Source organism: Lampris incognitus, chromosome 14 (genome assembly GCF_029633865.1).
Source record: "Lampris incognitus isolate fLamInc1 chromosome 14, fLamInc1.hap2, whole genome shotgun sequence".
NCBI lineage: Eukaryota > Metazoa > Chordata > Actinopteri > Lampriformes > Lampridae > Lampris > Lampris incognitus.
The window spans coordinates 6,272,060-6,290,115 of NC_079224.1; the positions used below are offsets into that span (position 1 = coordinate 6,272,060).

At 49.5% G+C, this 18,056-nt stretch overlaps 1 protein-coding gene across 1 annotated transcript in view; it reads left to right on the top strand.

Annotated features, from left to right (window-relative positions):
* Positions 1-1,874: 1,874 nt before the first annotated feature.
* The window catches only part of LOC130123470 (laminin subunit alpha-3-like), a 125,106-nt gene continuing 108,924 nt past the window's right edge, over positions 1,875-18,056 (top strand). Inside the window, exons 1-2 of the mRNA XM_056292640.1 lie at positions 1,875-2,138; positions 2,632-2,784. Coding sequence (XP_056148615.1) covers positions 1,875-2,138; positions 2,632-2,784 — 417 coding nt within the window. The remainder of the gene's footprint in view (positions 2,139-2,631; positions 2,785-18,056) is intronic.

Consider the following 18,056-nt stretch of genomic DNA (forward strand, 5'->3'; position numbering starts at 1 on the left):
TATCATCATTATTATTGTAACGTGCACGGATAAGTAGACACGTTAGCCCTTGGCTAACGGGTCGGACCCTTTAGTCGACTGGTTAAGGCTGTCACCTGCGGTGCAGAAGATACGGGTTCGCGTCCCGGGTGTGGCGGTCCCGGGCTGCCCCCCGAATTCGCTGCATTATTATTTGACAATTTAGATGTAGACTTCACTGAAGCTGAAGTGTGGACTCAAATTTGGGAAGAAATGTTGTAAATCCGGGCGGCACGGTGGCGCAGTGGTTAACGCGGTCACCTCACAGCAAGAAGGTTCTGGGTTCGAGCCCCGGGGAAGTCCACCCTAAGGAGTTGTCCTCTGTGTGGAGTTTGCATGTTCCCCCCGTGTCTGCGTGGGCGTCCTCCCAAAGACATGTAGGTCAGGTAACGCGGCCGTACCAAATTGTCCCTAGGTGTGTGTGTGTGTTCAGACTACATTGCATTTTTCTCTTGGCCCTGTGATGGCCTGGCGGCCTGTCCAGGGTGTCTCCCCGCTTGCCACCCAGTGACTGCTGGGATAGGCTCCAGCATCCCCGCGATCCTGAGAGCAGGATAAGCGGTTTGGATACTGGATAGATGGATGGATGGATGGATGGATGGGTAAAGCAAATCCATCCTCTTTCTCTCATCCAGCGGCCTGGCCGACTAGACGGTATAGTTTGTCTGCACGGCTCTGATTGGATGAGTGAAACACAACGCGACTGAAGAGGTCTCTTAGATGATGATGAAACGTACCTGTCAGTAAACGTTGTGTCCAGATGAACTGATTCAACCTGCTTTTGTTTTCTCACCTGGATTATTGAGCATGCGTCACGACACAAAGTGACGTGTTTTGGAGGAAGGCACAAATCAAAACCAATTAAGTTGCTTGTTAATTAAAGGCAGCGCGTTCCAGTGTTCCGTGAAACGTCGTGGTTTGATGTCCATTTAATCGACGCCTCTCGTCAGTTTTATTCCCCAAGATTAATTTTCCATAGTCTGCATACACATCCCTACACATCCCTACACATCCCTACACATTCATATACATCCCTACACATCCCTATCCATACACATCCCTACACATCCATATACATCCATACACGTCCCCATCCATACACATCCCTACACATCCATATACATCCATACACATCCCCATCCATACACATCCCTACACATCCATACACATCCCTACACATCCCCCATCCATACACATCCCTACACATCCCTACACATCCATACACATCCCTACATATCCACACACATCCATACACATCCATATACATCCATACACATCCCTACACATCCCTAAACATCCATACACATCCCTACACATCCTTACACATCCATACACATCCATACACTCACACAAAGGCGCACAGGTACAACTACATACTACGTACATGGCATTCAGCAGCAAACAGACGCAACAGACGCAACAGACGGCCACACAGATACGGACCAAGAACGGTCTTTAATGGAACCGTTGACTCATGTTTTTGCACGTTTGAAAGCTGCAGCCTGGGCCTGCGCACCGCGCCTTTAAAGCGCGCGGCTCACCGTGTTGCGGCGCTCTGACACCTGACACCCACCGCCCCCATCGCGCGGCGCACGGTTCGGTAAAGATGCCAGTCTGGAGACATGCCGTTGAACGAGAGCAGCGCCAAAGGAAGAGCAGACGACCGAGCCGAAGTCACCACCTCGCACCGGCGGACCCGAGGCACGCGCGCACGCCCTCCGGTCGACAGCGACGACCGCGCACGCAACTAGGCTTCCCTCCTGCGCGGAGGATGTGCGGATGACAGCGCTCCCTCCGCACGACACTGCGAGCCGCGGCTGCCCCCCACCCCCCTCCCAGCATCTAGACCCCGAAACATGGCGAGAGCGACGAGGGCAGCTCGACTCGTCGTCCTCTTTGCGGCTCTGGCCGCATCCCTCTTCGAAGGCGCGCGCGGACAAGCGGCTTTTAACGACGCGACGGGGTTCAGTTTGAGTCCGCCGTACTTCAACCTCGCCGAGGGGTCGAGGATCTCCGCCACCGCGACCTGCGGCCAGGATGAGAGCGGCAGACCGAGGTCCGATTTGTACTGTAAACTGGTCGGGGGACCCGTTACTGGACTACCCACCCAAAACATACAGGTAAGCGGTGTGTGTGTGTGTGTGTGTGTGTGTGTGTGGGGGGGGGCGGCGGTGGAGACCTCCACCCAACTCCTCTGTCGGTGCGCAAAAGGTGCGGCGAATGGCTAGGCGCGCGTTATAAAACAAGCGCAAATACAACTAACACGGATTCTCTTTCAGTTCGGGGTTTGATTATTGTGACGTCATTTGGAAGGACATATCGCCTTCAGTGGTGACGTTTTAGAGTCTCGGTTCAGACACCCCAGTATAAGTCAGTACAGTAGCTTATGGAACCGGGCTGGGCCGGAACCATCGGTAGCCTTACCAGCCCTGGTTGCTGTAAATATCCCATTTAGTTTCATGATAGTCCCCCCCCCCCATTGTAACTGATTCCTGGCTTCTCTACGAGTCACATCCCTTCAACAATGGCCTTGTTCCCCTGTGGACTGTTCTGCAACTTTGTAACGCTTATTTGGTTGTGTTGCCAAAATGCCAACAATTGTCCCTCTTTTAGGGCCAGTTCTGTGACCACTGCAATGCCAACGATCCAAACAAAGCCCACCCAGTGAGCAACGCCATCGATGGAACGGAGCGCTGGTGGCAGAGCCCCCCTCTTTCCAGAGGACTGGGCTACAATGAGGTGAACATCACCCTGGACCTCGGACAGGTGAGAGCAGCACCCTCACCGCCAGCCGTCTGCTTACTGTGTGAATGACAAGTGCTGTGGTGACAGTCTGAAATACAACACCTGGATGTGACGGAGGGAATACAGGCAGGCTGTTCTCTGCTGCAGCTCTGGTGGTTTGCTGATGTGAGGTAGATAGCACATGATGTCATCTGTGTGAGATGGCAGACTGCCCTCAGTGGCATAGGCAGTTACCACACCTTTCAGTTGGCAGTCTTTTTCTCTTTTTTTTTTTGGGCTGGACTGGCCGGCTGGCCAGCCCTACAACCGTGAATGTCCCTGCCTGACTGACTGACTGGGTGACTGGCTGGCTGACTGGCTGACTGACTAACTGAGTGACTGACTGACTCCCTGACTGAGTGACAGAGTGACTGAGTGACTGAGTGACTGACTGAGTGAGTGACTGACTGATTGACTGAGTGACTCCTTGACTGACTGACTGACTGACTGACCGACTGACTCCCTGACTGACTGAGTGACTGACTGACTCCCCGACTGACTGACTCCTTGACTGACTGAGTGACTGACTGACTCCCTGACTGACTGACTCCCTGACTCACTGAGTGACTGACTTACTCCCTGACTGACTGACTCCTTGACTGACTGAGTGACTGACTGACTCCCTGACTGACTGACTGACTCCCTGACTGACTGACTGACTCCCTGACTGACTGAGTGACTGACTGACTCCCTGACTGACTGATTGACTGACTGACTCCCTGACTGACTGACTCCTTGACTGATTGACTGACTGACTGACTCCCTGACTGACTGACTGACTCCCTGACTGATTGACTGACTGACTGACTCCCTGACTGACTGACTGACTCCCTGACTGACTGACTGACTGACTGACTCCCTGACTGACTGACTGACTGATTGACTCCCTGACTGACTGACTGACTGACTCCCTGGCTGACTGACTGAGTGATCATGTTTAACTGTGTGCCTCCCCCATGCCTCTCAGCACTCAGCCGACCAATCGTGTAACTTCATTAGTGTCGTTGGTCACCTGATCCAGCGGTCCAATCGTGTCAAAGCACCCTGAAGAACAACCACTCTGACTGAACACTCACTGGTGACGTTACGACAGGACTGCGCGGCTTTTGCAGCGGCTAAACCTGCACAAATAAGAAAAAAAAGAAAGCGTGTAATTCTCAAGGCACCTGCAAAGGGTGAAATGCCCCCCTAACTGTGCTGCCAAGCTAATGGCGTCTCGGTGCCCCGGTGCTATTTGCATGTATTTAAATCAGACATTAAGCATGCATTTGGCACAAAATATGCCCCCTTCTATGCAAATGAGCCTCATTGGAAAACACACCAGAGCTAATAGCCACATGCAGTTGGAGTGAACATTACTGGCATCTTCAGAGTTGGTGGTAACCGACCCCAGACTTTCCAGCGATCGTGGCGGCAGTGGCTGAAGCCAGGCGAAGGCCTCGTCATGCCGGCCGTGCTCGTGAGCGGACATTTCGAAGGAGAATTTCACTGTTTGATTTAGCTGAGCCAGAAGTCGTTCACAGATACAGGTTGGCAGGTCGAACGATTCACGCTACACTTCTGACATCGAGGATGGCGCTGAACCTGCCTACGGCGTTCTTGGCGAAAGCCACCATGTATGGATAATTGGAATTAGATGCAAAACGAGGGCAAATTGCACTCAGCTGTGAAACTCTATGGGCGTGTTTGTGCTGCAATATCACTACTGCAATATCTTCTGTGACCCGGACCTTGAGACGGGGCAGATAGTGGTTGCAAGTGATGCGCAACTCGTGCCGCTATCAGCAGCCACAACCCATTCCTTGTGAATTCGCCCGTCAACACAGAGAGGGTCTTAGAAAAACAAGAGACACCTGCAGATAGAAACGCAGAGGGGAGGGGGAGTTAACAGATAACTAGAATAATTATGATTGCAATTACATTAAGTTCGCTTTCAAACCAAGCATCTCAAGATACGAGTGGACAGTTTTGTTCCTGCAAGCCTTTTTAATACTCAAACGTTGCTCAGCCAATCCTCAGTCATGTGGTGTGCTACTTCAGTACACTTTAAGCACACAAATACTGGGACCACTGCAGAAGGCTGCAGATGAACGTTTAACATGCAGCAAATCACATTACAGACACTACCACCGACCCTCCCTGTAACAAATTAGCCACAATTTCCCACACTGACCACACACGGTCCAGCCATGTGCTAGGTTTCGAGCTAGTCGGGATCTTCCACCGGGGTTGTGTTTGGCGTGTTTTTGGTATCGACTCCTCAGGAGTTCATGATTTATTCGAGATTGGTCACGGTGCTTGTCGTATTGTTTTCAGTTTGAGCTTCCCATTTTTTGACAGTTGTGGTCACGGGGTGATCTCCTATAGATGGTTGCTTGCCAGGAATCAGACTCACGCCCCCCTCGTTGTGGGGAATCTGCATCCATTATGACCTATGTCTGTGGCAGAAGTTTGGCCCATGGCCTATGAAATTGCACCACATGCTCAATTATGCCCTCCGGGGAGAAAACGAGAGGAATTCCGTCTCGGGATTAGGGATCAGAGGGATGTTGAGTCTGATTCAAGACGTGCAGGTGGAGACCTCAGACTGTTCAACGGGGAGGGGTTTTTTGACTAATTTTGGGGTAGACTTCAAACCGCAACAGTAAAGCTCTTCGCAAAGCTAGTGCCGGAGCCCCCCAGTGGATGCTGTGTCGAAAGAAAAGGGCGGCGGCTTTTCTATCCCTGTTTTTAGACAGACAGCGTGAGGCGAAGGGGTCTCAGAGGGTAAATATAGCCTACGCTCACGACAGGATGCACGCACGCCGGGCCCCGGGGGGAAGACTGGCTTTAATGCGCGGTAATGCCCTGTTTATTTGGGAGTGGGGAAAGTGGCATTATTGCATTAAGGCGTGCTATAAAGGGCACGGCCACATCACTGACTCAAACTACCAGTCACAAGACAACCCCCCTCCCCCCCTCCCCTCCCCCCCACACACATGTCAAACAGCCCCTGATGCGATCAGGAAGGTTCCAGGCTGCTCACCTGTCGCCTTTCCATCTTTGGTCATCAAGTTGTTTTTAGTACTCAAACGCTTTTTTTTGCAGTAATAGCAGAAATGCTCGTGAGCCTCTGGAGCAGCTGTTCCGCACGCCGCTCGCTGAGGAGATGCTGCCATGCGGGCGACTTCGGTAGGAGAAGGTTGCCGGATAGTCGTGACGTACTCATGGGAATTTCACGGGCTGGCAGACTCTCAGCCTCTGTCTTGTCACTTCAGTACACTCATCAATCTCAGTAGCTGTCAAGAGATGAGGTTCAGGCTCAGGTTACTTCATTTGTACCCGTAGGTAGATTTGGTCCCAGCAAGCAGTTGGCCGTTAAAAAAATAATTAAAAAACAATGTCTTGATGCATGCTGAATAACGCAGGTAAGGAAATCACAGCAAGGGGAATCAGTTCATCTGGACACAACGTTTACTGAGAGAAACGTCTCATCGTCATCTAAGGGACCTCTCCAGTCTCGCCTGACCGCAGGTACCCCCCACCCTTATAAACAATACAGTGACATCATGACCCAAACCAACGATCGTGTAGCGAATTCAGGGGCAGCGACTGCACTAACCAGTCAACTACAGGGTCCCCAGATAGCTGGTGGCCTTCTTCTGGCCGTGACAAAATGGATGTGAGCCTGAAGTGGCCCACATAATGACAGCAAATATGGCCCAAATGTGCCAAATCACATGTGGGCCTTTTCTGGCAAAGATGCGGTGCTCTGGGCAACATGTGATCTGGATGTGACCCTGAAGTGGCCCGTGTGGTAAATGGTGAATATGGCTCAAATATCACAAAACAAATATGGGCCACATCTGGCAAATATGTGGCACATGCGGCATTGCTATGGCTTGGTTCTGGCCCAGATCTGGCAAACAGGAGCGGACCACCCAAGTGCCATCATTCCATGCGGTATGTGGGCCGGATGAAAGTGTCAGCGTGGGACGGGTCCGGGCTACAGCAATTTTGCTATCTGGGTTCCACCCGTTAGCCAACCAGCTGGCGAGTCCACCCATTTGTGGTTGTTACACTACCCCCCCTCCTTCGGGAAGCGTGTCCCCACTCTTCAGCATACCAGCTCCCTCACGCCTCTGGGAGCACGCGCTTCCAATGGCCTCACAGTCTCACCATCCCACATCTAACACCTCCTCCTGCTCCTCCTCCTGCTACTACTACTTTTAGCTGCTCCCGTTAGGGGTCGCCAATGTAGCGAATTCAGGGGGCAGCCTGGAACCGCCGCAGCCAGGGCGCGAACCCGGGTCACCCGCACCACGGGCGACTGCACTAACCAGTCAACTAAAGGGTCCGACCCGTTAGCCAACCGGCTAGCAAGTCTACTCATTCCTGATCGTTACACTGGGTTTCATATGCAAATTACCGTGACCATAGAATTACAATGGCCCAGTCCTCTGTGAATAGTACACGTGGCCATTGTAACTAGTTAATGGTCACGGTAATTTGCATATGAAACCGGTCGTTGGTCTGGGTCGTGATGCCACTGTATGGTTTATAAGGGTGGGATACCTGCAGTCAGGTGAGACGGAAGAGGTCACTTAGATGATGACGAAACGGCTCTCTCAGGAAACGCTGTGTCCAGATGAACGGATTCACCTTTCTGTGAATGAAAACAAAAAAACCCTCACATGAAAACAGCAGGCGACTAAAATATTGCTTTGATTTGATCTCAAATGCTGCCTAGAATGTTTCAGTGGATTATGATCATGACTCGGGTTAAGGTCGGCCTGCCAGATTTACCTCTATCTAGTCGCTGCCTTCCTCCCAACAGACGCACGCCTATGCATTTGCAGGGCATGGTGGGGGGGGGGGACTGCCCGGTTTTCAAAGGGAAGCTTTTCAACGTTTAGATGTGAAAGCCTTTTCAGAACCTTCAAATCCTGCAGACTGATGATGTGGTCACTGAAATGTGTCGGCCGGATCCGGTTAAATGGGTTCTGTGGTTTCTTTTAAGGCCAACGCAGGTGCTTCCGCCTGTGTTATCTGCCATCTCCCTGCAGAATGGCACAGTCGGTGTTTATGTTGACTTGGAAAGCTTCAAAGAGGGTGGCTCTTTTGACAGAGCGTTTTCATGAGGCCTCGAAAGCGCTGTGCCTGGAAGCGAGATCTGTGTAGTTAAGCTTCAGTGCGGCGCTGGACTCACCTGTAGAATAAGATCAGAACTAGTTCTCTGCAGAGGTTGTCAGAAAGGTTTTGTTGAGTTTATTTAGAAAGGGATGTTCAGGGCCGGTGTATCTTGCCGTGTATTTATCTCCTGGCTGCTGTAGCTACGGCTGTGGTGACTGTGTGATAACGTCCTTTTTGAAGAGGCCTGTTGCTCAGAAGTCCCATCTAGATGAGTGGCCTGGAGAGACGAGTGCAAGTGAGCTAGCTGCTGGCTGTCATTTTGACTTTTCTTTGGCTTTTGACCTGTGATCCATGGCAAACCTTTTCTTGTGTCATGAAATTTCACGAACTTCATTGAGGTCCTTCAGCATATGGACCGATAGCTGGGCATTGAGCTATACTTTATTTATTTATTTTTTTAAACTAGAATTTGATATTTATTGGTGCTAGCTCCTCTGCAATATGACTAATTTTATGTAAAAGCACTATCCTGAGTCTAGCAAGTTTCATTAAATAGACCTTGTAAAATGGCTGTGATCCCTTTCATGTATAGCTTAATACAGTACCTTTATGCTATGGACCACTTTAACATTTCTGCTCCATTCCCGTGCAGCTTAATGCCAAATCTCTTACACTCCCCACAAACGGTTAAAAATGCACCGTTGGTTAACTTTCCAGTTACATTTGTCCTTGCTAAACTATTTACAGGACACGGGGGGGGGGGGCACCCATTGTTCTAGTAAACATTTGCACCATGTATCAGCAGGCCAGTCGCTCCTGTTTTCTGGGGAATGTATTTTTAGTAGCCCTGACCACATGTGCTTATCTGCCTGAGTGAGCCCAAAGTAGACCACGTGAGACTGAGATGCCAGTGCTTACTGCTGTCTGTCTCACGCTCACAGGCCTTTGATTGGTAGCTGTCGGGCACTGCAAAGACATTGGACATTACTGGAGCAAAGGACCAATGACAGCTACCGAAGAAAGTCACGTTCATAGATATTCATACATAGTAAGGTCTTACCAGGTGGTTACTACGGGGCTGCATAGTGGTTGCTAGGTGTTGAGTAGTGGTTGCTAAGAGCTTGCTAAGTGGTTACTAGTAGTTTCTAGGGCGTGACAAGGGGATTGTTAGGGCATTGTCAAGTGGTTGCTAGGTTGTTTGTGCGTGGTTGCTAAGAGCTTACTAAGTGGTTGCTAGGTGGTTACCAGGGGTTGCTTGGAGTGCAGCGGTTGTTGCTAGGTGGTTACCAGGGGTTGCTTGGAGTGCAGCGGTTGTTGCTAGGTGGTTACCAGGGGTTGCTTGGAGTGCAGCGGTTGTTGCTAGGTGGTTACCAGGGGTTGCTTGGAGTGCAGCGGTTGTTGCTAGGTGGTTACCAGGGGTTGCTTGGAGTGCAGCGGTTGTTGCTAGGTGGTTTGAGGTGCATAGCAACCTCCGGGCTTCCCAGAATAACCAGCATATAGGCAATAAAATCCTCTGAACAAGCAGCCTTGACCAGCCTGTGATGGCATAACGTCCAGGTACACTCTGCAGTCGATGCACACGGCTGTCCACAGTAGCAGCCCGCCTCTGCTGCTGGTTTAGTCAGAGTTGGTAGACGTCACGTACTTTATTACTTGGAAATGAGACAGTCAATGTGGTGTTGCTTCAATTCCTTTTGAGGCTCTCAGTTGTCTCCATCTCTCTAACAAATGCACATTGTTGACCCGATGGCAAGCTATGCCATGTCTGTTGTTGTCGCCAGTAGAGCGCTTGTGTTGTCGCAGTAGTCCATATAGCCATGGTGGCACTTGCCATTATGGATTGTAACTTTAACATTTTGCCTAAAGCAAAAATAAATAAATAAATAAATAAATAAAAAAATTAAGTCAGACATTTTTTAAAATGGGCGGCACGGTGGCACAGTGGTTAGCGCGGTCACCTCACAGCAAGAAGGTCCTGGGTTCGAGCCCCGGGGTAGTCCAACCTTGGGAGTCGTCCCGGGTCGTCCTCTGTGTGGAGTTTGGATGTTCTCCCCGTGTCTGCGTGGGTTTCCTCCCACATGTAGGTCAGCTGACTCGGCCATACTAAATTGTCCCTAGGTGTGAATGTGTGTGTGTGTGTGTGTGTGTGGCCCCTGTGTGATGGTCTGAAGGCCTGTCCAGGGTGTCTCCCCACCTGCCGCCCAGTGACTGCTGGGATAGACTCCAGCGTCCCCGCGAACCTTGGCCTTGGGGCGGGATAAGCGGTTCGGATAATGGATGGATGATTCGGAAAGATGAATATATCCATACATCCATAAAGTGGACCAATAAAGGGGGAGAAAGCAACAATATAGATGTGTTATCGTTCAGCTTGCCCACTCATAATGGCCAAAAAATGTAATTTTCATGTGAACGTTACCGTTTAGGTTTGAGGTTGTGGGTTATATAGTGGTGGTGTTCGGGTGGGGTTGGTGTAAGGCAGACCGGAGCTGTATGTCAGGCTTCAGGTTGCTGTGAATGAGCTCTGATTGGTTCTGATCTCTGCTAGGTGTTCATGTGCTCAGTGTTGATGGTCTAATCAGTCTGCTTTGCAGGGCGGTGAAAAGGCTTCACGCTCTACGATGCTGGACCAGGTTAGGAGGAGGACCTTGTTTATACGATGCTGGACCAGGTTAGGAGGAGGACCTTGTTTATACGATGCTGGACCAGGTTAGGAGGAGGACCTTGTTTATACGATGCTGGACCAGGTTAGGAGGAGGAAGTTGTTTATATGATGCTGGACCAGGTTAGGAGGAGGACCTTGTTTATACGATGCTGGACCAGGTTAGGAGGAGGACCTTGTTTATATGATGCTGGGCCAGGTTAGGAGGAGGACCTTGTTTATACGATGCTGGACCAGGTTAGGAGGAGGACCTTGTTTATACGATGCTGGACCAGGTTAGGAGGAGGACCTTGTTTATACGATGCTGGACCAGGTTAGGAGGAGGAAGTTGTTTATATGATGCTGGACCATGTTAGGAGGAGGACCTTGTTTATACGATGCTGGACCAGGTTAGGAGGAGGATCTTGTTTAAACGATGCTGGACCAGGTTAGGAGGAGGACCTTGTTTATACGATGCTGGACCAGGTTAGGAGGAGGACCTTGTTTATACGATGCTGGACCAGGTTAGGAGGAGGATCTTGTTTATACGATGCTGGACCAGGTTAGGAGGAGGACCTTGTTTATACGATGCTGGACCAGGTTAGGAGGAGGACCTTGTTTATACGATGCTGGACCAGGTTAGGAGGAGGACCTTGTGTATACGATGCTGGGCCAGGTTAGGAGGAGGACCTTGTTTATACGATGCTGGACCAGGTTAGGAGGAGGACCTTGTTTATATGATGCTGGACCAGGTTAGGAGGAGGACCTTGTTTATACGATGCTGGACCAGGTTAGGAGGAGGAAGTTGTTTAAATGATGCTGGACCATGTTAGGAGGAGGACCTTGTTTATACGATGCTGGGCCAGGTTAGGAGGAGGACCTTGTTTATACGACACTGGACCAGATTAGGAGGAGGACCTTGTTTATACGACGCTGGACCAGGTTAGGAGGAGGACCTTGTTTATATGATGCTGGACCAGGTTAGGAGGAGGACCTTGTTTATACGATGCTGGACCAGGTTAGGAGGAGGACCTTGTTTATACGATGCTGGACCAGGTTAAAAGGAGGACCTTGTTTATACGACGCTGGACCAGGTTAGGAGGAGGACCTTGTTTATACGATGCTGGATCAGGTTAGGAGGAGGACCTTGTTTATATGATGCTGGACCAGGTTAGGAGGAGGACCTTGTTTATACGATGCTGTACCAGGTTAGGAGGAGGACCTTGTTTATACGATGCTGGACCAGGTTAGGAGGAGGACCTTGTTTATATGATGCTGGACCAGGTTAGGAGGAGGATCTTGTTTATACGATGCTGGACCAGGTTATTAGGAGGATCTTGTTTATACGACGCTGGACCAGGTTAGGAGGAGGACCTTGTTTATATGATGCTGGACCAGGTTAGGAGGAGGACCTTGTTTATACGATGCTGGACCAGGTTAGGAGGAGGACCTTGTTTATACGATGCTGGGCCAGGTTAGGAGGAGGACCTTGTTTATATGATGCTGGACAAGGTTAGGAGGAGGACCTTGTTTATATGATGCTGGACCAGGTTATTAGGAGGACCTTGTTTATACGATGCTGGACCAGGTTAAAAGGAGGACCTTGTGTATACGATGCTGGACCAGGTTAGGAGGAGGACCTTGTTTATATGATGCTGGACCAGGTTAGGAGGAGGACCTTGTTTATACGATGCTGGACCAGGTTAGGAGGAGGACCTTGTTTATACGATGCTGGATCAGGTTAGGAGGAGGACCTTGTTTATACGATGCTGGACCAGGTTAGGAGGAGGACCTTGTTTATACGATGCTGGACCAGGTTAGGAGGAGGACCTTGTTTATACGATGATGGGCCAGGTTAGGAGGAGGACCTTGTTTATACGATGCTGGACCAGGTTAGGAGGATGACCTTGTTTATATGATGCTGGACCAGGTTAGGAGGAGGACCTTGTTTATATGATGCTGGACCAGGTTAGGAGGAGGACGTTCTTTATATGATGCTGGACCAGGTTAGGAGGAGGACCTTGTTTATACGATGCTGGGCCAGGTTAGGAGGAGGACCTTGTTTATACGACGCTGGACCAGATTAGGAGGAGGACCTTGTTTATACGACGCTGGACCAGGTTAGGAGGAGGACCTTGTTTATACGATGCTGGACCAGGTTAGGAGGAGGACCTTGTTTATACGATGCTGGACCAGGTTAGGAGGAGGAAGTTGTTTAAATGATGCTGGACCATGTTAGGAGGAGGACCTTGTTTATACGATGCTGGGCCAGGTTAGGAGGAGGACCTTGTTTATACGACGCTGGACCAGATTAGGAGGAGGACCTTGTTTATACGACGCTGGACCAGGTTAGGGGGAGGACCTTGTTTATATGATGCTGGACCAGGTTAGGAGGAGGACCTTGTTTATACGATGCTGGACCAGGTTAGGAGGAGGACCTTGTTTATACGATGCTGGACCAGGTTAAAAGGAGGACCTTGTTTATACGACGCTGGACCAGGTTAGGAGGAGGACCTTGTTTATACGATGCTGGACCAGGTTAGGAGGAGGACCTTGTTTATATGATGCTGGACCAGGTTAGGAGGAGGACCTTGTTTATACGATGCTGGACCAGGTTAGGAGGAGGACCTTGTTTATACGATGCTGGACCAGGTTAGGAGGAGGACCTTGTTTATATGATGCTGGACCAGGTTAGGAGGAGGATCTTGTTTATACGATGCTGGACCAGGTTATTAGGAGGATCTTGTTTATACGACGCTGGACCAGGTTAGGAGGAGGACCTTGTTTATATGATGCTGGACCAGGTTAGGAGGAGGACCTTGTTTATACGATGCTGGACCAGGTTAGGAGGAGGACCTTGTTTATACGATGCTGGGCCAGGTTAGGAGGAGGACCTTGTTTATATGATGCTGGACCAGGTTAGGAGGAGGACCTTGTTTATATGATGCTGGACCAGGTTATTAGGAGGACCTTGTTTATACGATGCTGGACCAGGTTAAAAGGAGGACCTTGTGTATACGATGCTGGACCAGGTTAGGAGGAGGACCTTGTTTATATGATGCTGGACCAGGTTAGGAGGAGGACCTTGTTTATACGATGCTGGACCAGGTTAGGAGGAGGAAGTTGTTTAAATGATGCTGGACCATGTTAGGAGGAGGACCTTGTTTATACGATGCTGGGCCAGGTTAGGAGGAGGACCTTGTTTATACGATGCTGGGCCAGGTTAGGAGGAGGACCTTGTTTATACGATGCTGGACCAAGTCAGGGGGAGGAAGTTGTTTAAATGATGCTGGGCCAGGTTAGGAGGAGGACCTTGTTTATACGATGCTGGGCCAGGTTAGGAGGAGGACCTTGTTTATACGATGCTGGACCAGGTTAGGAGGAGGATCTTGTTTCTGAAGCTTGCAGATTGTGCAGTCTCTGTCTCTGTTATTCAGTCAGACAGGGAATATAGAGCCTCCAAGAGCTCCACTGATTCCCCTGGAGCTTAATCCTCTTTCCCCCGAGTCCGTCTCCAGCTGAAGTCGGTTTGAATGTCTTCTACGCACCCGTCGCCCCCTTTTGTGTTCAAAATTCTTGTCGGCCGTATTGTGTGGGACCACTTTTTTGTCCTCACAAAGGTTTAATTCTTTTCAAGCCTTTCCTGAGAGTGACCTGGCCTCCGTCTTGCAGAGGATAAATAGATATAAATGGAGAGGTGGGGGGATTTGGTTGTGAGAAAGAGCCTCGATGTGCACACACGCACACACACACACACACAGACACACACACACACACATACTCGCAAATCTATACTTGTGGGGCCCCCTCATCGACTATATTCATTTTCTAGCCCTTAACCCTAACCTTAACCATGCAAACTGCATGCCTAACCCTAACCCTTACCCTAACCTTACCCTTACCCTAACCCTAACCTTAACCCTAAAACCAAGTCCTGACCCTAAAATAGACCCTTTTCCTTGTGGGGCCCCATAAAATGGCCCCACAAGGTAGGTGGTTTCTGGTTTTTCTATCCTAATGGGGACCAAATGTCCCCATTAGAATAGAAAAAACATGGTATACACACACACACACACACACACACACACACTTGAAGTCTTACTGAAGACCCCCTTGCTCCTCAGCATCAGCCCACCTGCTGACGACATAATGAGACATGACCAAGCGTAATGCTGCAAATATGACTACCAGCGGCGTTGTAGTGTGTGTGTGTGTGTGTGTGTGTGTGTGTGTGTGGGGGGGGGGGGCTACCAGGGTCCAGCAGGGGGGGGGGGGCTCGGGAAGCCTGGAATTAAAAGTTTGTTTTGGTTTGCAAATGTTTATTTCTGTGAATAAGTTAAAGCGATGTGTGTGTCCATGTTCTAGTCTACCCACCACCACTCGAACCCCTTCACACCACCTGTCTCACGCTGACGGCACAGCCCCCCATCACAAGGCGCCAAGCTGCTCCTCAGGACCAGCTGGGGGTTCAGTGTCTCACTCAAGGACACTTCGACATACTCTCTGAAGGAGCCGGGGATTGAACCAGGAACCTTCCGATTACTGGACGGCCCGCTCTACCTCCTGAGCCCCGCCGCGCCGCCACCCACGTGTTTCAGTTTCTAACCCATTAGTGTCATCACTTCAGTTAAAACTGCCTCAACGCATCGGTTGAGGGACTTAAAGAAACTAGTGGAGGCTCTCCGAGGCCCCTCTCACCCCTCACAAAAGGTGCAAAATGGTTTAGTCCGCCCCTCACGGGCATCTCTCAATGCAGCTCATCTAGTCCTGTCGCGAGTGACTGCTGACGCAAGCACAGAGTCATGTTTTCATCACTGCAAGGTAGTCAAGTTAGGTTGAGGTTAGGTTAAGTTAGGTTGAGGTTAGGTTGGGTTAGGTTGAAGTTAGGTTGAGATTAGGTTAAATTAGGTTGAAGTTAGGTTGAGGTTAGGTTAAGTTAGGTTGAGATTAGGTTGAGGTTAGGTTAAGTTAGGTTGAGGTTAGGTTGAGGTTAGGTTGAGGTTAGGTTAAGTTAGGTTGAGGTTGGGTTGAGATTAGGTTGAGGTTAGGTTGAGGTTAGGTTGAGATTAGGTTAAGTTAGGTTGAGGTTAGGTTGAGGTTAGGTTGAGGTTAGGTTAAGTTAGGTTGAGTTTAGGTTGGGGTTACGTTAAGTTAGGTTGAGGTTGGGTTGGGGTTAGGTTGAGGTTAGGTTGAGGTTACGTTAAGTTAGGTTGAGGTTAGGTTAAGTTAGGTTGAGGTTAGGTTAGTTAGGTTGAGGTTAGGTTAAGTTAGGTTGAGGTTAGGTTAAGTTAGGTTGAGGTTGGGTTGAGATTAGGTTGAGGTCAGGTTGAGGTTAGGTTAAGTTAAGTTAGGTTGAGGTTAGGTTGAGATTAAGTTAAGTTAGGTTGAGGTTAGGTTGAGATTAGGTTGAGGTTAGGTTAAGTTAGGTTGAGGTTAGGTTGGGGTTACGTTAAGTTAGGTTGAGGTTGGGGTTAGGTTGAGGTTAGGTTAAGTTAGGTTGAGGTTAGGTTGAGATTAGGTTGAGGTTAGGTTGAGGTTAGGTTAAGTTAGGTTGAGGTTAGGTTGAGATTAGGTTGAGGTTAGGTTGAGGTTAGGTTAAGTTAGGTTGAGGTTAGGTTGAGATTAGGTTGAGGTTAGGTTGATGTTAGGTTAAGGTTAGGTTAAGTTAGGTTGAGGTTAGGTTGAGGTTAGGTTGAGGTTAGGTTAAGTTAGGTTGAGGTTGGGTTGAGATTAGGTTGAGGTTAGGTTGAGGTTAGGTTAAGTTAGGTTGAGGTTAGGTTGAGATTAGGTTGAGGTTAGGTTGAGGTTAGGTTAAGTTAGGTTGAGGTTAGGTTAAGTTAAGTTAGGTTGAGGTTAGGTTGAGGTTAGGTTAAGTTAGGTTGAGGTTAGGTTGAGGTTAGGTTGAGGTTAGGTTAAGTTAGGTTGAGGTTAGGTTGGGGTTACGTTAAGTTAGGTTGGGGTTAGGTTGAGGTTAGGTTAAGTTAGGTTAAGTTAGGTTGAGGTTAGGTTAAGTTAGGTTGAGGCTAGGTTAAGTTAGGTTAAGTTAGGTTGAGGTTAGGTTGAGGTTAGGTTGAGGTTAGGTTAAGTTAGGTTGAGGTTAGGTTGGGGTTACGTTAAGTTAGGTTGAGGTTGGGTTGGGGTTAGGTTGAGGTTAGGTTAAGTTAGGTTAAGTTAGGTTGAGGTTAGGTTAAGTTAGGTTGAGGTTAGGTTAAGTTAGGTTAAGTTAGGTTGAGGTTAGGTTAGTTAGGTTGAGGTTAGGTTAAGTTAGGTTGAGGTTAGGTTGAGCTTAGGTTGAGGTTAGGTTGAGGTTAGGTTAGGTTGAGGTTAGGTTAAGTTAGGTTAAGTTAGGTTGAGGTTAGGTTGAGGTTAGGTTAAGTTAGGTTGAGGTTAGGTTCAGTCAGGTTAAACAGATTAATGTACTGTGATGTAAACAATATACAGTATGCTAGAACTCAGAAAAGTGAGAGACAAAAGAGGAAAGGGGTCCACAGAGACTGCTTATGTACAGGGTCCAGAATGTTGTGCGACACCCCTGACACCTCCCCAGTTAGCTTTTATACTGGGTCTGTGGTTCTTTACTGTGAGAGGAAACTCTTCACAAACGTTGTCAACAATGTATAACTACACCTATAATGTATGTAAACACCTGCATGATAGGGGCGTCCGGGTAGCCTAGCAGTCTGTTCCGTTGCCTACCAACACGGATCGCCGGTTCAAATCCCCGTGTTACCTCCGGCCTGGTCGGGCAGACACAATTGGCCGTGTCTGTGGATGGGAAGCCGGGTGTGGGTATGTGTTCTGGTCGCTGCACTAGCGCCTCCTCTACTTGGTCGGGGCGCCTGTTCGGGGAGGGGAGGGGAGGGGGAACTGGGGGGGAATAGCGTGATCCTCCCACGTGCTACGTCCCCCTGGTGAAACTCCTCACTGTCAGGTGAAAAGAAGCGGCTGGTGACTCCACATGTATCGGAGGAGGCACGTGGTAGTCTGCGGCCCTCCCCGGATCAGCAGAGGGGGTGGTTTATTCCGCTCGCCACCAGGGCGGCGACACTGTAGGCTTTAATCATAGACTTATCATATGCAGGTTAGATAATTACAGATGTTTTTTTAAGATAGAATTAATTTTTAAGATAATATTAATCAGGTCTTGTAGATCCCCATGCAGGGCAGATGCATTCCTCATGACTCCACAAGAGGCTTCACATTTCACCGCGTTATGACGCGTGTTTCATTTATATTTTGCATAATTTCTAGTGACACAATGTGACACATATGGCAAAGGAACGTTAGGCAGTAGATATTTGTTCATGTAGTTCCTCTGGGACGGTGCTAGTCTTGAAACACGACTCGCTATAAGACACGCCTCCAGCTGTTGCCGTGATGTGACAGAGGTGGCGTACTTTAGCCGGGTGGTGTGAGACACCGGGCCAGAGCAGCAGATATTCACAACCACGCTCGCAAGACTGCACCCAGTGCTAGTCTGCTCGGCAGCCTGGCTCGGAGG